Genomic DNA, 16,981 nt, shown 5'->3' on the forward strand with positions numbered 1-16,981 from the left:
TCCCCTGTGTTCACTCCCTCTCTGAACGAAGGTTGACCTACAGCAAGTAGGGCTTGGGGGGGGGGTCAAAACTAGCGCTCCGAGTTGTACTTGGGAACCTCCTTAATGAGTTTCACTGTAAATAATGTTTTTCCCCCCAGGTTTGTTTTTTTGCATTGGCCCATCTTATGCCGGCAGATTTTCTTCAAAGCAAGCAGCAGGGGACAGTGCAAGGAAGTGAAACTCAGCAGCCGAACCTGCAAGAGTGCAATCGACATGCCAGAGCGCAAAGGGTTACTCAGCATTTTGGGGTTACGCCAGGCAAACATTTGCGATTCCTCTGCTTTGGGACAGAAGAGACTCGGGTGGACAGAAGACCCTATGCTCTGAGAGCCCCTGAACTTCTTTGAAACAGTTCAGGAGAAACCTCCTTCGAACATTTCTAATGATCCTTTTCCTTTTTAAAACGGGAGTCTACCCTAAAAACTTATGTTTTAATATCTGATAGGTTTCATGAGTTTAAACCGTTCCTCTTCTGACTTCCCATCTGTCGAAGTCCAAGCCAGCTTACCAAAAAAACCCTAAAGCAATAAATATAAAAAGGAATAAACACAGACACAGAATAAAAGCAAGTTTTAGGGCAGGTCCACACCATACACTTAAAGCACATCCAAAGCACATTTAAAGCACATGACTTCTCCCAAAGAATCCTGGGAAGTGCAGTTTGTTAAGGGTGCTGGGAATTTGTAGCTCTGTGAGGTGAAAACCACAGTCCCCAGGATTCTTTGGGGGAAATCATGTGCTTTGAATCATGTAGATCTCCCCTTCAGGAAGGCGAACTGGATCCTCATCTCCCCCACTTTCTACAGACCAAGTCTGACAGGTGAATGAAGCCGCCCACCTGCCAAGTCACCTGCTGTCACAATTCCTGTTTCTGCCTGTCCAGTCTGTCAGCTGCTTGTTGGGGTTGGCACAGCACGTATGAGACGCCCAAGTTTACGGATGGTGGTGATGTTTTGACGGAGTTGTTGTCCAGCGGGGCTATCCTGGGCTTGTCTAATGCTAATATGGCACTCTTGCATGTGCAGAGAAAAGGCTCTGTGGTAAAGTACCTGATTTGGCTGCTAAAGGTCCTGGGTTCAATACTTGGCACCACCAGGCAGGGTTGGGAAAGATTCCCTGTCTGACACCCTGGAACAGCTGCTGCCTGTCTGCACAGTACTAAGCTAGATGAAATAATGGTCTGATTCATGGGAGGCAGCGTTGGCCACCAACTCAGATGGCGTTAAAAGAGGATTAGACAAATTCATGGAGGCTACCAGTGGCTATATCTATGGCCATAGTACCCTGAACATGCCTGATCTCGTCTGATCTCAGAAGCTAAGCAGGGTCAGGCCTGGTTAGTACTTGGATGGGAGACCGTCTGGGAATCCTGGGTGCCATCGGCTTAGAGGAAGGCAATGGTGAACCACCTCTGAATACCTCTTACCACGAAAAGCCTATGAATATATCCAAAAAATATTCATAGGGTTGCCATAAGTCGTAATCAACTTGAAGGCATATAACAGGAGGGCCGGGATCTCTTCTCGATCATCCCAGAGTGCAGGACACGGAATAATGGGCTCAAGTTGCAGAAAGCCAGATTTCGCCTGGACATCAGGGAAAACTTCCTAACTGTTAGAGCCATACGACAATGGAACCAATTGCCTAGAGAGGTAGTGAGCTCTCCCACACTGGAGGCATTCAAGAGGCAGCTGGACAGCCATCTGTAGGGAATGCTTTGATTTGGATTCCTGCATTGAGTAGGGGTTGGACTAGATGGCCTTATAGGCCCCTTCCAACTCTACTATTCTATGAACAACAAACCAGTGGCTACTAGCCATGATGGTTCTGCTGTCTCTCCATGGTCAGAGGCAGCATGTTTCTGAATACCACTTGCTGGAAACTGCAGGTGGGAAGAGTGCTGCTGCACCCACGGCACCCACCCACTGCACCCACTGCTTGTGGGCTTCCCACTGGGGCATCTGGTTGGCCACTGTGAGAACAGGATGCTGGACTAGATGGGCCCCTTTGGCCTGATCCAGCAGCCAGGCTCTTCCTATGTAACACATCTTCCTACATACCTCCATTTAGGAAACCAAGTGATCTCCTTTGCTCACTCCTGTCTCCCTGCCTTTTGCCACCCTCTCCTCCTAACGCCTGTGGCGGCCTCCCATTCTCGATTCATCAAGGCGCTCCCCTTCTCTTTCAAGTCCTCCTCACGCCCAGCTTACACAAACAGCTGACAAGGTGGGAAAAGCTCCTCCAGGTGGCTCTGCCATTCCAGGCGGTTCATATTTCAGACTGAATATTCCTTCATATCAATTAATCAGTCAATCTCTCCACACTGAAACTGAGAATCTCAAGAAGGAGAATGGGCCTGGAATGCACTCTCCCTGCTCTGCCAAGTTGCCCATGTGCAGAGGGAAATAAATTAGGGAAAGGAATGCAAGCATGTAATCACTCCCTGTCCGCATTCTGCACGGAAACAGTCTAATCTCATCTTTTCTCTGGTTGCATGAGTTTTGGATACCTGTTTCTGGAAGAAGGCAGCTTGAAATTGGTCGTAAGAGATAATCCCATGGGGGAGTGGGGAACCTCAAGCCCAGAGACCAAATGTGGCCCTCTAGGCCTCTTTGTCTGGCCCTTGAAACTCTCCCCAGGCCATGCCCTTGCTCCCCATCCTCCTCGAGCATTTCTGCCGGGCTGGAATGTGCCCCTGAACTCTGTTCATGCCTCTTGCTTGCCTGGGTGAAGGAGACAAGCGGGGTGTGTGTGAGTGTGTGCAGAAATTCGCCTACTGTACAAAGGTCAAACTGGCATGGGTGGCTCTGCCCACTTTTGACTCTGGCCCTGCCTACCACTGGCATGTGGCCCCAGGAAGGTTGCACAGAAAGGAATGTGGCCCCTGGGCAGGGATTGGAAGGCACAGGAAGGAGCCTCAAAGCGACGTGCCGTCCAGATTTTGCCACCCTCCTTCTGGGAATTGGATGACAAACTCTCCCTCTTGTGAGACCTCCAACCTGGTGCCCTCCAGCTGTCTGGGACTACAGCTCCCATCAGACCCAGCCAGTAGGGAATCTGGGAAGGTTCCAGGCACTGTGCCACCTTTTAATATTTTTTTAAAAACCCCAAAGGAACTTGGATAATTCCCAACAGGTGGCTTATTCCAGAAACCACAGGCAAGTTTTCTTTGAGCGTTTCTGAGCCCCATACATTGTCCGCAGGTCACAAGGGGAACTTTGAAATAATCATGTGGCGAGATACTGGGTTTTTATAGCCAACATCAGCCTATCTATGGCTATCGGTCTTCATTGTCTGAGTGCTATGAGTGGGCTCAGCTATTGTCCAGAACTAAGGAGGGCTGAAGTCCTGCTCCATAGCAGTTGTGCAATCTGAACAGGATAAGAAAATCCTTGCCCTATAACTCTGTGTACTTCAAAAGCATTCTCTCTCTCTCTCACTTTCCTTTATTAAGGAAGGCCAAAGTTTTGAGCCGCTGTCCTTTCAAGATGACTTTGCACACCCCACTTGCTTAAGATCACATCCCTGTGTATCTAACATTTGTGAGCTCTGCTTCATTTTTCCCCCAGTGGGGTTTGCAATTGCTCCCTTGCGGTCTCCAGAATGAAGCAAGATTTAAAAACAAACTTGCAAAACACACCCTGCAACTTAGTTCAGTATTACCAAATGGAGGCGTCCCAGCCTAAGACGACGGTGCAAACACATTGCCTTGTAAGCAGTCACTGGGATGGTAATTACAAGAGATGACTGCGAGTTTGCCATGTGCAATACGTCAATTAAATAATGGTTGGCACTCGTGGCCCCAGACTTTCCTTCCGTGGAGGAGGCATCCTACTGCTTCTCTGCATGATGCCTCGGCCTTCCCTGTTTGCTCATGAGGAAGCACTCCCCAGAAGAGCAGCTGATGGAGAGATAAAAGATTTTCTCAAATCAGGGGCCCATGGGGCTAGTGGTGACTTGGGGGGATGGGTGGGCAGAAACCATAAGAACATCAGAAGAGCCTGCTGGAACTGGCCAAAGGGGGCCCATCTAGCCCAGCATCCTGTTCTCACAGTGACCAACCACATGCCTATGGGAAGCCTACAAGCAGGACACAGCAGCAGTTGTTCCCCACCATCTGGTAATCAGAGGTAGACTGCTCCTGAGGATGGAGGTTCTGCTATCTCAACAGGCCTCCATAAGAAGGGCCCGGCTGCTGGATCAGGCCAAAAGGGGCCCATCCAGTCCAGCATCCTGTTCTCACAGGGGCCAACCAGATGCCTTCACGGGAAACCCACAAGGAGGGCCTGAATACAAGAGCACTGTCCCCCCCCACGGTTTCCAGAAACTGGTTTTCAGAAGCAGACTGCCTCTGTATATGGAGGCAGAGCATAGCCATCATGGCTAGTAGCCTTTCATAGCCTTCTCCTCCATGGATTTGCCTCATCCTGTTTTAAAGCCATCCAAGTTGGTGGCCTTTGCTGCCTCTTGTGGGATTGAATTCCACATTTTAACTATGCACTGTGTGAAGAAGTATTTTCTTTTGTCTGTCCTGAATCTTCCCCCCCAAAAAAAATTGGCTTTGGGACCTGGATTACGCCAAAAGGAAGCTTTTTGGGGTACAAGAGGGATGTGTGTCCCCAATTTTAATACCAGGCCAAAAGCATGCCAGTTACCAGAAGTTTGGGAAATGCTGTTCTAGGTTTGGGCAGATGAATGTTAAGGTATTTGGAAGTCCTGCTGATTTCTTCTGCAGAAAAGGAAATGACCCACAGATGCGTGAGCGGATTGGTCAGGCGTCTGCCAGTGGCCAAATGAAGGATGCTAATTGAGAAATTCAGCTCTCACAGGAGGCCGCAACGTTCAAAACAAAGACAGGTTCATAAAAAGGCAGGGAGGACATGAAGAGGGATATTATATTTGGCTAATAAAATTACAGTAATAGAAGCCGTTTCTTGGGAAGCAGACTTGCGTTGTATCGAATGCAATTAAAAGCATTCCTGGAGCAGCAATTAAGTGATAGCCTGCTAACAAACTACTCTTCGGAGCCGGGCGTTCCACGACAAATCCTCAAGCGTCTAAAATTTCATTTGTGCCAGCTATTCAAACATGTGAAATGTGAAGGGCCCTCGGTCAGCCATGACAGGCTTCAGGCCTGTTCTTTTTAACAGGATTATGTGCTGCTGCTGCTGCTCCTTGTCGCTCACCTCAGAACGGGGAAACTGTTTTCGGGAAGCCTGGGCTAGAGAGTGTCGCATATTGAGCAGTGATGAGGTGGAAAGAACAACCTGTCATGAGTGGCAGACAATGGGGGGGAAACATCTTCTCCCCGCTGGGCCCTGCTGGGCTTTCAGCGGCTTGTCAAGAGTTTGGATATCTGAGGGGTTCCCAGCGGGCCATGTTCAACAGCCCACACAGCCAGCGCCAGCAGCTTTGAAAGTATCGCGCAGGCTGGGAAGAGAATGATGGCGAGAGAAAGGCCTACTAAAAATAGTGCTCTATGGCAGCGAGACTCTGGAGTCAACTCTCCTGCATCACCGTTCCAGCCCCACACCGTCTTGTGTTCCTCTCCAGGGCTTGGGTGGGGAATCTCTGGCCCATAATCCAATTTCGGCCCACCTGGCCATTTCCTCCAAACCATGCCCACCAGCTGACATCACTCGTGATGTCATCTAATGGGTGGTAACGCGGGATTAAATCCTGCATTCTGTGTGTGCACCTGTTTCCAGTAGGGAGAGTAGCCTAACTAAGCAGGACTTAATCCCTGCTCATCAATGGATGAGCTCCAGCAGAGGAAGGTGTATTGGTTAAAATCAGTGTAGTTTGGAAAGGCTCAGTCTGCCATCTTGATTCAAAGTGGTGTTCAATTGCATCCAGACATAGATGGAAACCTGCTCCTTCATTTCAGGAACCACCGTGAAAATTTGGATTTGGCCTCGTAAGAGGTGTCCAAATGCACAGCAAACATTTCAAAACAACTGGTTAAAGAAGATGGACCTCAGTCTTGCTGGTTTTGACAGGTGTTTTTATATCCAAGTGCATTTTGTTTAGGGGGCCCAAAAGAAGCTGTGGAAACTCAAGCTGCTGTTTTTGAGTGGAAAAGAGAAGCCTTCAGATTGCACCACACATACATGGCTTCCTTCCTCTGTGTTAATTCAGTGCAGAGTCCAGTGCACGGGCTGCAAGGTGTGTGTGGAACAGTGCCACTCAGCGCAATCCCAAGTGAGCCTTGCGCACAGCTCTCCAGCATTTACTTGTTCCTGCTTGTTATTTCAATAATTGAGAAGACCCTGCAGGTTAAATCTTCAGGGACATTCCTGCCTCTGTCACCAGCTGCTTGTCTTTTGGTTTAATACACATGGGCCTTCCTCTGCTGGAGCGCCAAGACAGACGCCAGGGAGCAACGTACTTGGTATTTCAAAGATCAGGACTGATGCCCTACAAAACAGACCCAAAGGGGAACGGGGGCAAGGTGACAAGGCTTCCAAACTGAAGCCACCATGGACACCACTGGACAGAATAATGTTTTTATCTGCAGATGCTTTTTGAAATAGTTTTATTTGAAACTGTTTTGCTTTTAGTTGTTTTTAGAATGCTTTTTAGTTGTCATTAAATTGTTTTGTTTGCTGCCGTGGGCTCCCTCAGGAGGAAGGTTGGGATATATATTTAAATCATCATCATCAAATGCATTATACACCTGGTGGATGCTCTTATACTCCGCTACAGGTGCCCTTTGCACTGGGTGGGCATCCTGAGTCTCAAACAACTTCAGACCACAGCGGAAGTAGCCAACATGGTGCCTTCCAGATGGTGTTGTACTACAATCCTCACCATCATGTGGCTAGTCCAACTGCATCTGGAGGGTACCATGTTGGCTAATCTTGCTCTAGTCTGAAGCTCTGCCTCAGGGTAGCCAAGGTGGCACTCTCCAGATATCGTTGGACTGGCCAAATGATGATGGGGATTGTAGTCCACCATCTGGATGGCACTATGTTGGCTACCCTGGGAAAGAGCTTCAGACCAGGGCAGGAGTAGCCAACATAGTGCTGTCCAGATGTTGTTGGACTGGGCAACAAGAGCACAGTCAATCGTCAGGAATTATGGGAATTGTAGTCCAACAACATGTTGATGGCACCATGTTGGCAACCCCTGGGTTAGAGCCTCATGCCTCTGTTGGATACGCACCTGGAATGCAGCAAACCACATGAGCCAGTCCAGGCGATAGTGGTACGGACTTATTAGGCAGGGTCTCCTGTGCAGGTCCCCAGGTTTACACTTAAATTCATACTCTTCCCAAATTGCAGCAGAGTCGTTGGGATCCAGGCTGGATGTCCCTTGAATTATGACCTCAGTTCTCTCTTTGGTGATGCTGTGGAAAGACAGAGCACGAGTTATTTTCTCTTTTTTTTTTTTTTCAATAATTTTTATTCAGATTTTCATAAAACATACAAGACAAAATCATAAAACATTCAAAGACAAAAAAACAAAATCAAAAATAGTTAAACAAAAAGAAAAAAAGAAAAAAAAAACAAAAATAAAAAATAAAGAGTAAAATATTGACTTCCCATTTGTCAAAGATCAAATCAGTTATAAGTCTATAATATATAACAATCCTGTCTCTTAAGTCATATTATAAAATCACTTTCCTCCAGTAGTTATCTTACTTAATCATCAAATCTCATAAACATTACTTTATTCTTTCCACAAAAAGTCAAAGAGAGGTTTCAATTCTTTAAGAAATATATCTATCAATTTTTTTTTCCAGATAAGCATATCGATTAATCCATCTCATTACTAATTATGATAATCTTATTGTCATAACCATAGTCAAAATAAACATTTCAATTAATCCATCACATCAGAATCTGTTAGGTTCAATAATTTCAGTAGCCATTGTTCTATTATCTCTATTAGTTCCATTTTCCATCTTCCATCTTCAGTAGTCTTATTAAGTCCAGTAATTTCAATATCCAATCTTCCATTATCAGTATTCCATAATAATCTTGCTGTCAAAGCCATAGTCATATAGTAAGAGTCTGATGGGGATTACCTCTATCCCAAATATTTTCTTGCCATCCATTCTGAATAGGTTGCTGAAATACTGCTGTAAAATCATATCTCTGTTCTTTTTTTCAAAATACACTGGGTCATCTCTTAAAAGTTTTTCCATTGTCACATGGCTGCAGTTAATTCCATAGATTTTCTCTATATTGGGCTCCATCACATCATTCCAGTCCAGAAGATTATCCATGCCATTGATAACTTTATCTCTAGAATCTTCATTCATTTCTTCAGAGATAACATTGAGTTCCAAACAATAGATTTTATTTCTAAAGTCCATAGACTCCAAATCTTGTTCCTGTTCCACGTTGGTTCCAATCTCCGGGATCTCCTCTCTCACAGGGACCCCTATTCCAGTCTCCAGGGTCACCTCTCTCACAGGGACCCCTGTTCCAATCTCCGGGGTCTCCTCTCTCACAGGGACCCCTTCCAGGGTCACCTCTCTCACAGGGACCCTTATATCTTTAATCTCCTGCTTCATTTTACTCAATTCAATTTTCATTATCTCAATCTCATCCATTATTTTCTGAAACATAGTTATTTCCAGATTTTCAGCCACTTTCTTAATTGCCATTTTAAAAGAAAAATATAGGAAAACCACTTCTTATTTCAGCAACAATTGGGTTAATACTCCAAACTTGGTGACATCACAGTATAAACAGAGCAGACAGCCTTATCTCTCCAATAGTTAAGTAAACAAAATGCAGTTCCCAAGATCGAAGCAATTAATGGCAATCGTCAAGAAACAGATTCGTCAAAATAAAATAGACCAAAAAGAGAGTAGTCTCAAAACAGTATAATATTTTTCAAAATAAAAATCTGGAATAGAAATCCCTCTTCTGTATATATCTTTAGAATGCAAATCCAGGACAGCTTTTTGCAACAAAAACAGAGATAAGCTATTAATTAGTGCGTAGCAGAGAGAAGTTACGGCTCCCCAGTGAGATGTCAAAAACTGATCAATCTGGCAAATCTCTTTTAAACAGCAACAATTTAAGTCAAGTAAAAGAAAAATATAGAAAGAAGGGTGCTTGCCTGTTAGTGCGTTCTCTCTTAGAAGATAAGATGAACGTTCGCTTTATCAGATAGAGCTTGCTGTTAAAAATCCGTCCCACCTTCGTCGGCTGGACCTCGTCCCATAAATTAATGAGATCTGGTCGTCCCAACAAAAATAGGCTTTGAGGTTAATCTCTTCGTTTCTCCCTACCCGGGAGAAGTTTAATCAGTCAAAAAAAAAGGAAAAACTGACTGATATATCTGAATAAGCTTCTTTTGAGGCAGGAGCCCGTCTCAAAAGCAGGCACAGGCTAAGTCACCCTTCCCGGAAGTCCGAGCACGAGTTATTTTCTCAAAGCTTCAGGAACCCCAACCCCAAATCTGAAATTGGACAGGCTGTAGCTGAAAGGGCAAAAAGCGTTCACGGACTGCAAACAGTGTAGAAAGACTCTCGCAATGCATATTTCACTGAAGCAAAGAGGAGAGAGGTTGAGAGGCTTCAAGCTCTGCTTGCAGACTTCCCAGGAACATCTGGTAGAAAATGGGATGCTGAACAGAATGGACCTTAGATCTGATCCAGCAGTGCTCCTGCTGTTAGCCAAGAGATCTAGGAACAGAGCTTCCATGTTCAGAGGCACTCTTATGCTTTAGGTTGGGTTCCTGCATCAAGCAGGGGGTGGACTCGATGGCTTTATAGGCCCGTTCCAACTCTATGATTCTGTGGTTCTGTCTATCTCTTACTAGTGCATGCTGGGAGACAAGGAATGGAGGAGGGTTTGGGGGCTTCCTGCAAGCATCTGGCAAGCCAGTGTGGAAGACAAAATCCAGGACTAGACGGACCTTTGGTCTAATCCAGGCAGGGGGAACTCTGTGGTCCTCTAGATGTTGTTGGACTATGACTCCCATCATCCCTGACCACTGGCCCTGCTGGCTGAGACGGAGTCCAACAAGATCCAGACCTGATTCAGCAGGCCTCTTATACTCCTGCAGCGTCACAGAGGTGTGCCTGTGCAGACAGAACCTCTGACACACAAAACAAAATAATAAATGGATGTTGATGATCAGGGGATTGCAGCATCTTCCTAACACAGTCTTTCCTTAAGAACAAAAAGATGGAAGGGGGTGGCACTGGAGACCTATAAAATTATTGGAGGGGGCAGCGGCACTGGAGACCTATAAAATCCCCAAGACATCCAGCTAGGGCTGGGAATGTCCCTGCCTTGAACTCAGAAGAGCTGCTGCCAGTCAGCGGAGACAATACTGAGCTAGATGGAGACCAAAGATCAGACTCCAAGTAAGGCGGATTCTCAGGTAGCCCATAGCATCTGGAGGGCACCAGGTTGTGTTAGGAAGGCTGCAGTAGTCAGACCCGTGGGCCTGATCCAACAAAGCCATTCACTCATTTCTAATTTTATTTGACCCACGTCTTCTGGTGGAAGAGCATGTTCCTTGGTCCAGTGGTCCAGAATCTTCCAACATTCAGCTTCACTGGATGGCCCCGTTGGGTTCTAGTATCATGAGAGAGGGCGAAAAACTTCTCTCTGTCCACTTTCTCCACCCCAAGCGTTACATCTTCATCGTGTCCCTTTCTACTAGCCTTCTGTTTTATACTAAAAAGCCCCGGATGTTGTAGTCTTTCCTTGAAGGGGTGTTGCTCCAGGCCCTTTGATCATTTGGGTTGCCCTTTCAAGACCACCCCTTTAAACCTCATGGAAAATCTCACCACGCATCCCTTACCAGCTCAACATTGCTTTCCCCTCCAATGAAATTTAAAATATCACTCCTGGAAGAGAGACTGAGAGCGCCAACGGCAGAGAGAGTGGAGTTTGTGGACCTTTCGACTACAGAGAGCCATACCTCTCCGCAGAGAGCCATACCTTTGGTAGGAAGGCCAGGATATAACAACAATGACACAATAATAATAATAATAATAATAATAATAATAATAATAATAATAATAATACCTTCCAAAGGCCCCGTAGGTGTTGACTATCCTGAGAGGGTTGAAGGAAGTGTTCATGAGTTGTCGGGAGCTAAGCAAATTGATAACCACTGGGATGCTGAGGAAGGCAATCAGGATCCCGAAGGATAGGTTCACTACCTTGCGGATGTAGCAACCTGTGGAAAAGGTGAGGTGGAAACCACAAGTTGAAGGGGGAAAAAAAGCCACGTTGTTGCTTTTGGGAAAGGTATTGAACCAGCTTTGAATCAGCTTAGGACGGGGAAGTGGAACATTTTCCATCCCGGGCGCTGCATTCCCTTGTGGGCAACCTTCGGGGGCTGCGTGCCATGTGGTGGGAGGGGCCAGAGGGGGCAAACGTGGGTGGAGCACAATGGATGTGACTCTTACCTTTCTACAGTGGACTACATTCCAGCCAGACAAAAATTAGAGATCCATGCAGTGATGCAAGCAAATGGCATTATCACCATTCAGGGCACTTGAGAAGAGCATGGACCAGGACTGGGAAGAGTCCCAAGGGCCAGGAAGAGAGGCCTAGGGGGCCGCATTTGACCCCTGGCCCCAGGATTCCGCACCACAGGAACTGATTAAACCTCATGGGTTCATTGCACCATACAAAAAATCTGCCTCTAAAACACTAATTGTAAGAAATATTGATATTTCCTTCAAAATATCAATATTTCCTTTAAAAATATCAATATTAATATAAATATTTTTTCCAAATGAAAAAACCTGGATCGGAAAAAGCAGTGGCCAGCAGATACAGAACAATGCCAGCCTATTAAGTTGACAGAATGCTTTTGAACTGGCATCAGCCAACGGATCCCATCCCTGCTCAGGAGGGAGGTCACTGAATTGAGGAAAAGTGCCCCACTGAGCCAGACTGGAGCTTACATACAGATCCTCTCTATCTCTCTCATACCCCCCACCCCCCTATTCCTGTTTCCCATCCACGGTTTCTTGATTTCAGCAGCTTAATTTAGGCCTTTTGCTGATGCTACTGGCAAACCTCTAGGAGGAGGAAACAGTTCCTGATCTGGTGCAAATTACTCAGAGATCTACCAGTAGATCCTGATCTACCTTCTGACTGCTCCTGTTCTAGGCCACAATGATTTGGCAACTAAAGGACTCAGAATCTGTGACATCATCAATTGCAACGTGGCACAAGAGCACAGCGGGTCCCGTGAATGATCCCACCACTCCCTGGCTGCGTTCACTCAGGTTTATGATTTGCACCCCTCCTGCTCCCATGCTCCCTCTTCCTCTCTCTGTTTCTTGGTCACCATCTCACAGTTGAAATTCAGGCTGTACGCTCCTTCGGTGCCTGCCATTGTGGCTTTGGTGTGCTTTTCTTGCTCTGTGAAATGCGATGCACATACTCTTGCCATGTTGTTTGAAAAACCAACAAGTGGCCTCTCACAGCCCAGCGCCACAGTGGATCACAGAGTTAAGTTTCCCCTTGCTACTGTCCTGGGGGCTATTTGTGATCTGGATTCCTCCTCCAACCCAATGAGAAGACAAACTTTTGCACAACCTTCCACTCTCTCTCCCCTGCAGTGCTGCAGGCCTCAGCCAATGAGCTGCACCATACTTTCTGAAAATCTGCTTTTCTCTAAATAGTCTGGGAAGGAGCTAAAAAGAGGAATGTCTAAAATGCTGCTATGTTAACAACAAGTCCTAGGATAGAGAGAAGCCATAGCTGGCTTGGGACGAATTTTCCATCTTCTGGATGGCACTAAACCCAATCCTGCATTCAAGGCCCATCTAAGAACATATCTGAGGAAACCCTGAAATGAAGATAGCCCAGGGGACATGGCATGGTCTGTTTCCCCCATCAAAAATTCCTTCCTTCCTTTCAGATTTTCCTCCAGATGATTAAAGTAGCACTAGAACCAATTCTACAGTCATGGTCCATCTAAGATAATGTATTTCAGAAAATCCTGAAATGGGGGATAGTCAAAGGGACAAAACTCAGTCTATTTCCCCCATCAACATCCAAAAGGTGCTTGATTCAAAATCCATTTTGAAATATCTCGCAAGTTCCTTGGAAACTGGGCAGGGTATACATTATTAAGACAAACACTGGTAGTTAGGCATAGGGTGAGGGTCAGGTTTGAGGGGCCCCTGGGTGGTACTGCTTTGCTAGACCGCCCCCCGCAAGTTGACCAGGGGGTGGCAGCGACACAATGAGTAGCAGTGGAGACAGGTGGCAACATGCTGTTGGCAGTCTGCAAGCATTTGAGAAGATGCTCCACCCCAGCAACTGCTTATGATCTTTTAATATGGTTTCAGTTTGGTCTCCTGTGCAAGAAAAGAAAGGAGGCTGGAAGCGTAATGGAAAGGTATTTAAAGGGATAAACTATCAAGAGAGGGACTGCTGTATGTTGAAGAACACAATCCCATCAAGGCAACATTACCACAGGGTACCCCTCTAAGGGGTGGGCCCATTATATCAAGAGTCTAAGGCTAGAAGGCTCCTGAGGGCCTTTTGGCCATAAGGTGGGGTATAAATAAACTATAATAACAATAAATGTAGCTACGCTGGTCAAAGAGGTGCAAATGCCACTGGTTCTTTTAAAAAATAGTGGAGATTGGCATCACCATAATTTTCAACAAGCCTTTTAAGTAGATACCTTATCCCAGTCTACATCTGCATTGCAATGGTTTTTAAAGTTTTTAAAAAAAATTAAGATGTTTTGTTTTTAAGGTGATTTAGGATAAGACACTTTATTTTAAAGATGTTTCTAGTGCTTTATCATTTGTTTGTCGCTCTGGGTGCCCTTTGACAAATCATCATCATCATCATGTATACAACTAAGTCCTACTCAGAGTAGAACCAATGAAATTAATGAATCTAAATTGGTTGTGTCTATTAACATCAGTGGGTCTACTGTGACATGCCATCCATAATCTGTTTTGCTAATTCTTGTATTTTTGTCTTTGAGCCTGGTATTTTGAGTCCCTACAAATCGTACACCCCGGCCCTGAGGCTGATGGGAGTTGTAGTCCAAAACATCTGGAGGGCACCAGGTTGGTCATGGCTGATAATTTTCACTTTGTCCTTGCATGTCTCGGATGCAACTGCAGCATTGCAAACAACAACTGAAAAGGGAACTGAAGTTACGGAGAATCAGACAAATAAGGCAAAGCTGACCCTTCCCGTGTCCTGCTGTTTTTTTAAAAAAAAATAAATTAATTAAAGGCCAGCACGAATGTCTCCTCTTCTATCTCTGCGGGAGAACGGCATTTGTTTACGCTTTTCTGCTGCCTTAACAAACTGTTTAGTCTGAGGATATTTCGGGAGAAGCTTTTGATTCAAAAGGGAGGTCCAGACCCTTGTGAAAGTGAGTAGGTAATTCAGAAAGCCAGGATTTATGTTGCACGGAAGCATAACAAGAAATAAAGAGAGAGACAGAGAGGAAGGAGTTTGGTTAATGTAAAAATGAACACACTCTTTGGGCTCAGACGTCTCACATCGAATGTTTTTATTTCCCAGGGCCACCTGCTGCTTGCTGGTGCAAGGGTAGTGCAGGACAGCCCTTATTGGCCAGAATCTGCACAGCCTGGCAGAAGGGAAAAGGTGACCAAGGCCGCCTCTAGAACAAGGCATTGCTACAGGGCCTGGGAATGCTGCATGGCTGCAACTCTAAGAACATAAGAAGTTTCTAGTCCTCAAAACTCATTGCAGCTATATATGGGGCGAGAGGGAGAGAGATGTAGTGGCTAGAGTGTTAGACTAGGGCCTGAGAGAATTAAAAGCTGTGATGGGCAACAGATAGAATAATATTTATTATAATTATTGCACGCCTTTCACCAGAAGGTCCACAGTAGTGCTTCGAGCGAGGATGAGGAAACTGTGGCTCTCCAGATGTGTCTAAAATATTAATATCCATACTTTTATTGACATTTCCTTCAATTTATCGATATTTCCTTTAATTTATCAACATTTCCTTTCAAAATAGTATTTCCCTTACAATAGTAGAGTTGTATAGTAGAGGCTATAAGGTCATCAATATTTCCTTTAAAAATACAGATAGTATATCGTTCAGTATCTAAGGCCCTCCTCCGGGAACCAACTCATCAGGAAGCCTGGAGGAATGCTGTTAGATCCAGGGCCTTTTCTGTGGTGGCCCCCGAACTCTGGAACAGCTTACCTGAGGAGATACGCCTGGCGCCTACGGTACTTTCTTTTAGGCGCCAGGTTAAGACCTGGCTATACTCCCAGGCATTTTAATGTTTTTACGTTTAATTTTTTGTTAGTTAACTTGCTGCTATGTGTTATTGATTTTATTATATTATTGTATTTTAATCCAGTTTTGTACACCGCCCAGAGAGCTACTAGCTATGGGCGGTCTAGAAATGAAATAAATAAAATAAATAAATAATATTGATATTTTTTCCAAAGGAAAAGAAAATGCATCGGTAAAAGCAGCAGCTGGTGTTCAAAGAACATAACATAAGAACATAAGAAGAGTCTGCTGGATCAGGCCAGTGGCCCATCTAGTCCAGCATCCTCACAGTGGCCAACCAGGTGCCTGGGGGAAGCCCGCAAGCAGGACCCGAGTGCAAGAACACTCTCCCCTCCTGAGGCTTCCGGCAACGGCTAGGAGCCATTGATAGCCCTGTCCTCCATGAATTTGTCTAATCTTTTTTTAAAGCCATCCAAGCTGGTGGCCATTACTGCATCTTGTGGGAGCAAATTCCATAGTTTAACTATGCGCTGAGTAAAGAAGTACTTCCTTTTGTCTGTCCTGAATCTTCCAACATTCAGCTTCTTTGAATGTCCACGAGTTCTAGTATTATGAGAGAGGGAGAAGAACTTTTCTCTATCCACTTTCTCAATGCCATGCATAATTTTATACACTTCTATCATGTCTCCTCTGACCCGCCTTTTCTCTAAACTAAAAAGCCCCAAATGCTGCAACCTTTCCTCGTAAGGGAGTCGCTCCATCCCCTTGATCATTCTGGTTGCCCTCTTCTGAACCTTTTCCAACTCTATAATATCCTTTTTGAGATGAGACGACCAGAACTGTACACAGTATTCCAAATGCGGCCGCACCATAGATTTATACAACGGCATGATGATATCGGCTGTTTTATTTTCAATACCTTTCCTAATTATTGCTAGCATGGAATTTGCCTTTTTCACAGCTGCCGCACACTGTGCAAGAACAAACTCAAATCTGTACCTGCCCGTTAGGTTGGCATATACATATATACTTTTTCCCATCTGATAGATTTAGTTTATTGCTTCAAACCAAGAAGAACTTACCAGGTCGCAAGGGCTCTGATTTCCCAGCTGCCTCTCTGACTTGCATCTCCAGCACTCTGGCCTTCAGACTTTTCTCTTTGGAGCTGAAAAGGAACCCCAAGGAGGCATCGTCGAAACAAGCAATGCTGGGCACAATCGATAGCCAGTTAAGGAAGCTCAAGTTCCCGCTCACAATGAGGAGCACCTAAGAGGAAAGGAGAGGAGATTAAAGGCTTGTGGGCGAGGGGTGAGTGTCTCGTTTTTGCTTTTCAACACAGCACAGTGCCTGGCTCATGACGGGTGCTAAGCAAATAATAATAATCTTATTTATGTATTCATTAAAATGTTTGTATACTTCTCTCTCTAATTCCAGCACAGTGTAGAGAATGTATTAAAACCCTCAGTGGCAACAGTTAACAGCAATCCACAGTAGAAATCAGATTGATCTTCATATCACTTAAAAGCCGCACCTCCCTGCTTCCCAAAACTGAGCCAATTTTAAGAAAACAATTCCCTGGTTTGCACTTTGACACAGGATTTTACTATTTTAAATGTAGCAACTGGGTGGTCTGTTTTGTGTTCCCTTTCTCTCTCTCTTTTTTTTTGGGGGGGGGAAAGTAATGATTCACCTCCCTTCATTGCTTGGAAGGCTGAAACACAAGAGCCTTCTTTCTGCCAGCTGCAAAAATAAA

General features: G+C 45.3%; 1 protein-coding gene and 1 pseudogene across 1 annotated transcript in view; one reads left to right on the top strand and one right to left on the bottom strand.

Annotated features, from left to right (window-relative positions):
• LMF1 (lipase maturation factor 1) overlaps positions 1 to 16,981 on the bottom strand; it is a 169,920-nt gene that overhangs the window by 8,907 nt on the left and 144,032 nt on the right. Inside the window, exons 7-9 of the mRNA XM_061599996.1 lie at positions 16,311 to 16,494; positions 11,043 to 11,196; positions 7,207 to 7,390 (exon numbers count right to left, since the gene is read on the bottom strand). Of these exons, the coding sequence (XP_061455980.1) occupies positions 7,207 to 7,390; positions 11,043 to 11,196; positions 16,311 to 16,494 (522 nt within the window). The remainder of the gene's footprint in view (positions 1 to 7,206; positions 7,391 to 11,042; positions 11,197 to 16,310; positions 16,495 to 16,981) is intronic.
• On the top strand, positions 1,309 to 1,427 carry LOC133372157 (5S ribosomal RNA; annotated as a pseudogene).

This window comes from Rhineura floridana, chromosome 17 (assembly GCF_030035675.1).
Source record: "Rhineura floridana isolate rRhiFlo1 chromosome 17, rRhiFlo1.hap2, whole genome shotgun sequence".
Classification (NCBI taxonomy): Eukaryota; Metazoa; Chordata; class Lepidosauria; order Squamata; family Rhineuridae; genus Rhineura; species Rhineura floridana.